Below are 10,433 nucleotides of genomic sequence, written 5' to 3'. Positions count from 1 at the left end.
CGCGCCTGGCGCCTGCCCGAAGCCCAGGCCCGTCTACAGCCCCCTTCGCTGCCCCTCCCCCACCCCCTTCTAGCCGCTGGGATCCAGCGTTCGGCCCCTGGGGTTACAAACGCTGCGGTCTGCGCACAGCGCTCCACAGTTTGCAAGGAGTGTTCTCTCCCTGGGACTCGCGGCGCGCGTACGCGGTTGCTTCAAGAAGGGGCCTGGCCGGTGTAACACGCCCCGGGGAGCGCGGGAAGGTGCAGGGCTGAGGATCTGCGCTCAGAGGCCTCAGCCGCGCGGGGGGATTCCCGGGTCTCCCACTTCTACCTGCGCCACGGTGGGCAGAGCATTAGCGCTTCCCAGCCTTAGGCTTTCATCTGTGAAATGGGGAAAATAATCTGCTAGCAGCGGTGTGTTGGAAGAAACAAATAAGATCTTGGATAGGTCCAGGCACTAAAGCATCCTTCAGAGTTGACGCTTCCTGGTGACTGAGTTCCAGTTGGAACCCCCTCTTTTTTGCTAGCAAGTATTGCAGCTACGCATACATCCCTGGGAACTATTTACTGAGTGCCTCCTACGTGACAAAGCCAGTCCTCCGCTAGATCACTGTCCCCAAACCAGGACACTTCTCACACCGAGCCAAATTCTCAGCCCCGGAAATTTTACAAAGAACCTACCGTAAGGTCTGGGATGCACCTTATCTTTCGATACTTGGCAGGGAGAAAGCATTCGATACATTGTGATTGCTTTTGATATACAATAATGTTTTTAAACAGGACCTCCTATGCCTTCTAGTTACTTTAGGTAGCCTATTTAATTTAATCACCACCAGAGTCATCCCAGGTAAGGATTATTATCTCTTATTTTGGAGATTAAAAAAAAAAAAATGCTGGCTGGAGGAAGCAATTTGGAGCGCCCAAGGTCACTCCGCCAGGAAAAGGTGAATAAAACGTTCTGAAAACGCAGCCAAAGTTGGATTAAATGCAGACTTGGGGCTTTCCATAAAGGGCTAGCGTTGTGTTGCGATTCCAGCCTTTTCCCAGCAGAAGTGAGCCCCTTTCCCGATTTGTCTCCACCTCAGTAAAGAGCTGGGGAGGGAACTGGCAAAGACCCCAGGAACAGGCTGGTTCCTCTCTCAGCATCTTTCCTGTTCATGGTCAGAGCTGGGCACTCTGGGTTTGAACACCAGTAATTTTTTTTAATCTCTGTTTTCCTATTCCTGGCTTTATAATTTATTTATCTCAGCCTGGACTTCAGTATTCCGGAGTAGTCAAGGGGACCGGGCTTTTCCTTTCCCAGATAAGTTCATTAAAACAAAGGAGGTCCAGTGGTATTGATTTTTGTTTCGAATTTCTCAGGAATGAGCCTGTGTGCCCTATGGCTGACAGATATTAACAAGGAGTTTTCAGGAATAATTATAAAACATTGGCTGCGTTCAGCCTAACTGAAAGCTGAACCCTTTTGTACACTTTGGCAGCTGAGGGCTAAACGAATTTCAGATTTGCTTCCAAAATATATAGCCTGCACCTTGCCCTGTACATCTAGAAGGTACAGAAGTTAATCTGGATTTACCTGTACTGTATTTGAGATGCATATCAAACCAACTACCACCAGGTATGACTCAAGGGGAAAACGCATACATTTCCAGATAGTTTTCCCAGTTTTTTTTTTTTTTTAAACTTTCTGAGCCTCCAGTTGGTTAAGAAGAAATGTACATATTCTTTATAGTGGGAGAGAAACTCAGAAGTTTTAGAAGACTGTGTTTAGGACTTACTCTTTTACTTTTTCAGGACCATCTTTAATCAAACTGAATTAACTGGCCTGTGCAGACTGTTTTTATCCTCTAAGATTCAGATAATACTTTTTTTCCAGTTCTTTCGGGGCCAGCACAGTTTCACTTCAGGGAAAGGTTTGGGGTGAAGGAAACAGTGCCTCACAGAAGTACATTGGGAAGAGTTTAAGGGTCCGTAGGTCTAGGGGTCAGGTTTCTAATACTCGTGAACTGGGAGGTAGCCTCCAAGCCTTGGTCATTTAAATAATTAAAAACAATGGTTCTTCCTTCCAATGCTCTAGGGAATGTTTAGCAAGATCTGCTGTAGGCGAGGTCCTGAGTTGGGTGACTTCCTATTTACCTCGTCAGTCGCAGGATAATCGTTCAGATATAGGAAAAGACAGCCGCAGCCTGAAAAGAGTCGTTTGAAGCTATCCTTCAAGGCCAGGCATTTTGAGGACCAGCGGAGAGATCCGAGGCCTCTAATCCTCGAAGTTCGCTCTCCCCTTCCCCAGGCTGAGACAGTCATCACTGAGGCTTTGGAAAGGAATTATCGAGGGTATAATTTGGGGTGGGGTGGAGACATCTATGTTTTTATTTAAAAAACCAGGTGCCATGAATACAAGTGTGCTTCTTAAAATGGTATGTAGGCCTGGGGATTGCAAACTTGGAAGCCGATATTTCTGAGACTTGCAAACGGGAGGGAGGCACTAGATATTGGCGACTTTTCCTCCCCCCCACCCCCATTTACCCTCTGAGGCAAACACTGGCATTCAAACACGCAGGACAAACACAGGCTCAAACAAACTCACGAATGGACATTTGCACTGTCTTGAGAAAAAGGTCGGATCCGGATCTCGCCCAGAAAGGAGATTCAGGAGACAAGCACAGAGATTTCAACTTCTAAAAGTGCGCTGGATTTGTTTTCTAGTGAGAGAGATGGGGACAACTTATTTAAATTTCCACTCCGAACCCTTTGGGAGAGAGGCACTCCTGACTACTTCTCGGGCTCCTTCAGGCCTCTCTTTTCCAGGGGAATGCGCTATAATAATAACAGCGAACGCTTTTGAGCGCTGGCTGGTGGCGAGATACTCTTCTAGGTGCATACGTTTCTTTTCACAGGGATATGAGCCTATGAATTTCAGCACCGACTCTCTGGAATTGCAAAGTAAGCCACTTTTGACGCATAGTAGGGGCTTCGTAAATGTTTCTGCAATGCCGTTTGCGGATCTTTGACGTATTCTGGCGGTAGAGGGAGAGTGGGATGGGCGCAGGGTCCCTTTTAAAGAAGGGTCAGAAGAGAGAAGAAATGGGACTCGGCGAACTTCCTCTTTAAATAATCGCTCTTAATTAGGTCTCGGGCTTTTCAGTTTCGGCGTGATTATAACCCTTCAGGGATCGCCTAATAACAACTCTGCTGACTGCTCCTGTAATTAACTCCTAATTTATTTCAAACAGAAAAAAAAAAAAAAAAAAAAGAAGGGGGGCCCAGCCCCTTCGGGAAGAGCCAATCAGGGGCGAGCGTCTCTGGCGTCAGCGCCAGGCCCGGCGCGGATTGGCGGCGCGCGTCTCCCACTTCCCCTCGGAGGAAAGGCTCGGCTCCCAGCGCGCCCCTCCCGTCTCCCCAGCGAAAAAGTTTGAGTCGCCGCTGCCGGATTGCCAGCGGAGTCGCACGTCGGGAGCTACGTAGGGCAGAGAAGTCATGGCTTCTCCGTCCAAAGGCAGTGACCTGTTTTCGCCCGACGAGGAGGGCCCAGCGGTGGTGGCCGGGCCAGGCCCGGGGCCTGGGGGCGCCGAGGGGGCCGCGGAGGAGCGCCGCGTCAAGGTCTCCAGCCTGCCCTTCAGCGTGGAGGCGCTCATGTCCGACAAGAAGCCGCCCAAGGAGGCGTCCCCGCTGCCGGCCGAAAGCGCCTCGGCCGGGGCCACCCTGCGGCCACTGCTGCTGCCGGGACACGGCGCTCGGGAAGCGCACAGCCCCGGGCCGCTGGTGAAGCCCTTCGAGACCGCCTCGGTCAAGTCGGAAAACTCAGAAGATGGAGCGGCGTGGATGCAGGAACCCGGCCGATATTCGCCGCCGCCAAGTGAGTACGCGCTGGGGCCGGGGCAGGAGTAGGAGGTGGTTCGGGGTACTGGAGGGAGCAGGGGGCGGGTGTTCCAGGCTGGGGGTACAGAGACCCTTCTGCGTGCGCTGCACTCCCGGGAAAGCAAGCTCAGGGCCTCTGGACTCCTTGGTGCCCGGGGCGTTCGGCGCGCCGTCCGCATCCAAGACACACTCTAGGTAATAACCGCGATGTGTGTGTCTGAGACTCCCTCCACAGACAGATTGTTCAACTCAAGAGCGAACCCCAGCTGGGTTTACGGGGTGGCTTGGTGGTGCGTTTCTACAGCCCTCGGCCCTGCGCTCTGGCCACTTGGCTTGTTTTTGTTTCACTATTTCCCGGGGTCTCTTCCTGGGGAGCGAGGGAGATGGATCCATGTTCAATGAGCACTTGGATGTGCCAGGAACGAGACAGGTTCAAAACTCAACCCTGAGAGTTGTGCCCCCATTTAAAAGATGAGCTAACTGGGCTTAGCCAGACATTGAGTAGAAACCATTTTCTTTCGTGAGTCCCGCGGGTGTCAAAAACCGGATCCCACGAAGGGATGGTGACACCAGAGCCTGGTGCGGAGAGGAAATGTCTCCCTGTGGTCTCCGCAGCCAGCACCCCGCCGGCAGGGTTCTGAGCTTCGCCGGGAGCGGGATGGGGCCAGAAGCGCACGGGCTCTTCTTGGCTCACAGTAATAATTAACCGCATTCCAGCAGGGCTTGAGAGTTAATAAAGTGATGCCCATTAGCTCACCAGATCCCGATATGCTCTAGGACCCCCAGGTGTAGGCACTGGACTTGTGACCACCCTATTTTTCAGACGTGGACGCTGAGGCTTTTAAAGAAGACGGCCTTTGCTTGTCCCAGGTTACCAACAACCGCTGATTGGCCAGGGGGACCTGGTGTCCACGCCCTGCTCCTGTGTTTGATGTGCCCTGACCACGTTTGCTTCCTCTCCCCAGACAGACTAGGTAGAACTCCGCACCTGCACCCCACTTCTGCCAGTGAGGCTGCGGAGATTTCTCCTCCGCTTCAGCATCCATTTTTGGTCCCTGAGTCCTTTGACAATTTGGAGACGTCATCCTTTACAGCCTCTTTTACTTTTATCTCTTGGCCTTTATGGTTTTTCTACCCCCTAATTTCTCTCCACCCCATCCCCTACCTTTAGGAAAGGTGAGGGTGGGGGCTGTGGAGGGACTTTCTCCAAAGCTGAGAGATCCTTTCACTATTTACATCATTCAGCCCTCCAGACTAGACGCACTGTATTTTGTTAACAAAACAAGGCCATATACCCAGGCGTCAGTGGCTGTCCCCTCTGGCAGTCTCTCTCCACCCTGTTAGAAACTGAAAGATTCAAAGGGCGAGGAGATTAAGGGACTCAAAGAATTTAAACTCAAGTTTGGATAGTGCTTTATAGCACTTTTCACCGTATTATCTTATCTCCTCTGTAGGGCAGCAGCCGGCCTCTTAACAGATGAGGACATTTCAGCGAAGTTCAGAGAGGAATCAGCAGTTTGGGCTTGACCAAAAAAAAAAAGCTTGGGACCATTTAATGATCACCTACCAGGTGGCAGACAGGGCTCTGGGCACTGTTAAAATTTTAGTACTGTGGCCCACATTGAGGGATTAGTGTTACTTACCCACTTTATTGACAGTGAAGTAGAGGCTCAGAAAATTAAAAGACTTAATTTGTTTAACAAATATTGAGTACACTGAGTACATAGCCTACGGCTATGCCCAGCCAATGATACAGGCCTTAAATGGAGTAGTGTCCAGAGGTCAGGAATCCTGCCGTCCTTTAGGCCTGTGGGTCTGGGAAGGCAATGACCCAGTACCCCTGTAAAATCCCTGCCCTGTACTCAAGCTTCGCCGCTCTTGGTAAGGCAACCTTGGGCCCTGGCTGTGACCTTTCCATGAAAAGAACCAGAAATTCTGAGAAAGGAGTTTATAACCTGCACATTCTGCACATGTGTCCCAGAACTTAAAGTAAAAAAACACCATAAAGACTTGTTGGTGCTTTGGGCCTGGAGGTGGCAGCGGTAACCCTGTGGTCGGAGCAGTGGGTCCTGAGAATGCCAGGCGACGGAGCCTGGGGCGAGAGGGAGCTACCCGCCCGGGCCTGATTTTGTTATTTGGAGGAAGTAGGATAAACGCTGTTTTGCCTTATATAATCGCATCCTTCCTCTGGCTGGTTTAAAATTAGGTGGGGGTGGAGGGATGGGGAGTGTTGCATTGGGAGGAAGCCTCATAGCTTCATGGTTTTGATACACATGTGCGATCCCGGTCACCTGGATTTCATAATTCAAATGTGCAAAGGAGCAGCTGGAATTACCCTGCCCAGGCGCATAGTGCTTCAAAACCCCACGTAGAGCCCAGGAACAAGAGTGTATACACACTAGGAACTTGGTATCTGAGCTGAGACACCTGGGTCCTCCTGAGAGCCAGGCCTAGTTTGGAAAGGGCGAGAATTTTGCAGGTCTCTTGAGAGTCTCTGACAGTGTTGTTAATTTGTAAATTAAGAAACTGGCTCCCCAGCTCTCTGGTAACTTAGGGATTAGCAAATGCAAAAGTATAGACTTTTATGGTAGTTTCTTATCCTTCCCTTTCCCAGATTTCTGTTCTTTGGTTGGTTACAAAGCCTCTTATCTCTTTTTGATTCAGTAAAGTGATGGGTAATAATGTGACACTAGAACAAATTCATCTCTTTTTGGAAATGGAAGCTGGGTTGGGACTTGTGCTGTGTCACCCTCAAGTATGAAGCGTAAACTCTTTCTTGGGCCACCAAAGTAACTAAACAAGAAATGCAACATTCTCCCATGAATACATTAGAGTTAATACTGTGGCCACATTTGGAAAATTAGCATAGCTCGTAAAAGCCAAATGCAGAAAATTAATTGTTTAGCATTCTATCGCCACAGCTCTGTCCTCCTCTGCCCACCCACCCTTGAGGAAGACAAGCCCAAAGTTAGCTGATGCTGTGGAATCACAAGGATGTCGCAGTCTGTGATTTGCTGTAATTGAATCCATTTTAAATGTGGAGTCTGGATGCTGTTGGCATACCTTTATTTTGCTTGTTTTTCCCCTGTGACAAACTAATCATTTACACATTTGCCCGAAGCCATAGAATGGGTAGAGGGGATGACTAAGATGTCATCACGTGCTCTCAATTCGGAGGCAGCATGATTTCCCCTGACATTTACATTTATGGGCTAGCTAATTTTTCCCTTCGTCTTAGTAAAGTTTATATTACAGAAGCACCCAGCCAAGAGCCTTATCCCACATCCAGATCTGTAAAATGATGTTCAGATTTTATAATCTGTGGACTGGATGCCATGACAGCTGTGTGACTGTTTATTGCGTGGGACTGCCCCCAAATTCAAAGATGCTATTAATTTACCACAGACCTTATCTGCTCGATTATCCTTCATAAATATGCTGACGCAGTCCACTTTTTCTGGTTCAGAGAGGAGACCAAGGGAAACAGTTAACCCAGTTGCTAAAGCCTTTTTCATTTTCCTTCCCATATGTGATTGTCTCCACATCCGAGGGAGCCTGGGATAATCATGAACCTGGTCTCCCATTTTTAAAGATGAGAAATTATGCTCAGAAGAGATAGCGTTTCATTGCTCACTGAACACTTGATTCCCTTGTCTTACGTTCGTATGTTCTATTTCTATTATCTGTAATGCTGTTTGTTTTCCATATAGAAGGTTCAGTTACACCATTAGATTTCCAAACTTTCTGTTAAAAGGCTCATTTTTAAAAAATGAAGCAACTTGCCCATTTATATGTGGTCTCCCTCCCCCCAAGAAACATACAAAATTTTGACAAAGGTACTTTTTTCAAAGATGAAACAAAGTATGTCTTTCCATACATAGATATGTATACGTGTGTGTATATATATGTATATGTATATATAGTTTTTTTTTTTAAAGCTAAGTGCTTTCCGTTGAGAGGGAGGCCAGAAAGGAAAAAACCTAGAGAGATGATGGGGGAGATGGGATTATTATTATTATTTTAATGTAACTTTCTTTTGCTAATTCGCTCACCTCTCTGTTCTCTAGGACACATGAGCCCTACCACCTGCACCCTAAGGAAACACAAGACCAATCGGAAGCCGCGCACACCCTTTACCACGTCCCAGCTCCTCGCCCTGGAGCGCAAGTTCCGCCAGAAACAGTACCTCTCCATTGCAGAGCGTGCAGAGTTCTCCAGCTCTCTGAACCTCACAGAGACCCAGGTCAAAATCTGGTTCCAGAACCGAAGGGCTAAGGCGAAAAGACTGCAGGAGGCCGAACTGGAAAAGCTGAAAATGGCTGCAAAACCTATGCTGCCCTCCAGCTTCAGTCTCCCTTTCCCCATCAGCTCGCCCCTGCAGGCAGCGTCCATATATGGAGCATCCTACCCGTTCCATAGACCTGTGCTTCCCATCCCGCCCGTGGGACTGTATGCCACGCCAGTGGGATATGGCATGTACCACCTGTCCTAAGGAAGACCAGATCAATAGACTCCATGATGGATGCTTGTTTCAAAGGGCTTCTTCTCCCTCTCCAAGAAGGCAGTACCAGCCAATACTCCTGCTCTGCTAACCCTGCGTGCACCACCCTAAGCGGCTAGGCCGACAGGGCCACACAACATAGCTGAAATTTGTTCTTTAGGTGGAGGCACCAAGCCCTGTTTTCTTGGTGTAATCTTCCAGATGTCCCCTTCTCCTTTCACAAAGATTGGCTCTGATGGTTTTTTTGTATAAATATATATATATAATAAAATATAATACATTTTTATACGGCAGACGTAAAAATTCAAATTATTTTAAAAGGCAAAATTTATATACATATGTGCTTTTTTTCTATATGTCACCTTCCCAAAAGACACTGTGTAAGTCCATTTGTTGTATTTTCTTAAAGAGGGAGACAAATTATTTGCAAAATGTGCTAAAGTCAATGATTTTTATGGGATTATTGACTTCTGCTTATGGAAAACAAATATTAGAAATAGACACAATGCACATAGAAAATATTAGATATGGAGAGATTATTCAAAGTGAAGGGGACACATCATATTTCTGCATTTTACTTGCATTAAAAGAAACCTCTTTATATACTCCATTTGTTCCTACCTCTCCCCTGCCCCCCGCCGCCCCACCACACACACATTTTAAAAATTTTTCCTTTTTTAAGGATATTTTTGTAAGACCAATACCTGGGATGAGAAGAATCCTGAGACTGCCTGGAGGTGAGGTAGAAAATTAGAAACACTTCCTAATTCTTCTCAAGGCTGTCGGTAGCTTTCTTTCAGATAATTGGAGAGTAAAATGTTAAAAGCCTGTTGAGAGGAATTGATGGTTTCTGAGAAATACTAGGTACATTCATCCTCACAGATTGCCAAGGTGATTTGGGTGGGGGTATAGTAATTTTCTGCTTAAAAAAATGAATATCTTGTAACCATTACCTATATGCTAAATGTTCTTGAACAATTAGTAGATCCAGAAAGAAAAAAAATTATGCTTTCTCTGTGTGTGTACCTGTTGTATGTCCTAAACTTACTAGAAAATTTTATATACTTTTTTACATGTTGGGGGGCAGAAGGTAAAGCCATGTTTTGACTTGGTGAAAATGGGGTTGTCAAACAGCCCATTAAGCTCCCTGGTATTTCACCTTCCTGTCCATCTCTCCCCTCCCTCCAGTATACCTTTATCCCTTTGAAAGGGTGCCTTGTACAATTTTATATATTTTATTGAAGAGTTATCTCTTATTCTGAATTAAATTAAACATTTGTTTTATTGCAGTAAAGTTTGTCCAAACTCACAATTATTTTAAGAGGTGCTCTCTGTTCTCAGCTGGGCTTAGCTCGAACGCGCTACCCAGATGAGGGGGGAGCTGGTATTTTTTAATATTTTAATGTAAATCAACCAAGAGTTGTGGTCAGATTCAGCCACGTTGGGGTGATTGGTGGTGGTGGGGAGTGAACTGAAACTGCTGAAATACTTTGAAATGTTTCCTCTGGCAGCTTGTTACTCGTGGAAAAGAGGTGGAATTGCTGCGAGGAGTTTTTCAGAAACAGTACAGTGAAAGATGAACTTTAAATAAGTAGTGGGGCAGAGAGATCAGCCAGTACCTAAGTCATTTGTATATGATCAAGGGAAAATCTTGAACTTGAATTCTCCCAGCTACCAACACATCAAACTTAAAACTGAGGAAAAGGGTCCTTACAGCTATTTGCAAATGGACATGGTAACGAGGTGCATTCGCCGGGCTGGGGGATGGAAGCCCGCTCGCTCCCCTTTCAGGAGTGTGTCAAATCGCATTCCGTTTACCATTCCTAGCTCCTTCCAAGGAGATGGACTCCGAGCAAACACTCTTCGGTTTGAAGTGGGAAGGTGGTTCATTCAAGTCCCTTTGCTACCCAGCCTTCCCTCTCCCAGTGGAAACGATACAGAACTGCAGTCAGGCTTGGGTTTTGGGCGTCACGATAAAACGGTGATGGGTGGAGGACGCTGAGAAGGATCTTAACCTCAGCTTTCTGTCGCACAAATAAATCTGAAGTGGTTCCTGGTGATTGATACCTGTCCGAGGTCAGTGTTCGGATGGGAGG

At 47.3% G+C, this 10,433-nt stretch overlaps 1 protein-coding gene across 1 annotated transcript; it reads left to right on the top strand.

The window, feature by feature from the left end:
- Positions 1-3,328: 3,328 nt before the first annotated feature.
- MSX2 (msh homeobox 2) lies at positions 3,329-9,652 on the top strand. Its single transcript, XM_011990174.1, has 2 exons — positions 3,329-3,834; positions 7,904-9,652. Exons 1-2 carry the CDS (start codon positions 3,456-3,458, stop codon positions 8,326-8,328), a joined length of 804 nt encoding a protein of 267 aa, XP_011845564.1. The 5' UTR covers positions 3,329-3,455; the 3' UTR covers positions 8,329-9,652.
- Positions 9,653-10,433: the final 781 nt, after the last annotated feature.

This window comes from Mandrillus leucophaeus, unplaced genomic scaffold, assembly GCF_000951045.1.
Source record: "Mandrillus leucophaeus isolate KB7577 unplaced genomic scaffold, Mleu.le_1.0 Scaffold372, whole genome shotgun sequence".
Classification (NCBI taxonomy): domain Eukaryota; kingdom Metazoa; phylum Chordata; class Mammalia; order Primates; family Cercopithecidae; genus Mandrillus; species Mandrillus leucophaeus.
This window is presented reverse-complemented; position numbering and strand designations above follow the sequence as displayed.

What these genes read in the sequence shown, in the direction of transcription:
- MSX2 (XM_011990174.1), top strand. Translation starts at nt 3,456, where the DNA reads ATGGCTTCTCCGTCCAAAGGCAGTGACCTGTTTTCGCCCGACGAGGAG. An exon ending in CCGATATTCGCCGCCGCCAA is followed by an intron (nt 3,835 to 7,903) that starts GTGAGTACGCGC and finishes TCTGTTCTCTAG; the next exon opens with GACACATGAGCCCTACCACC.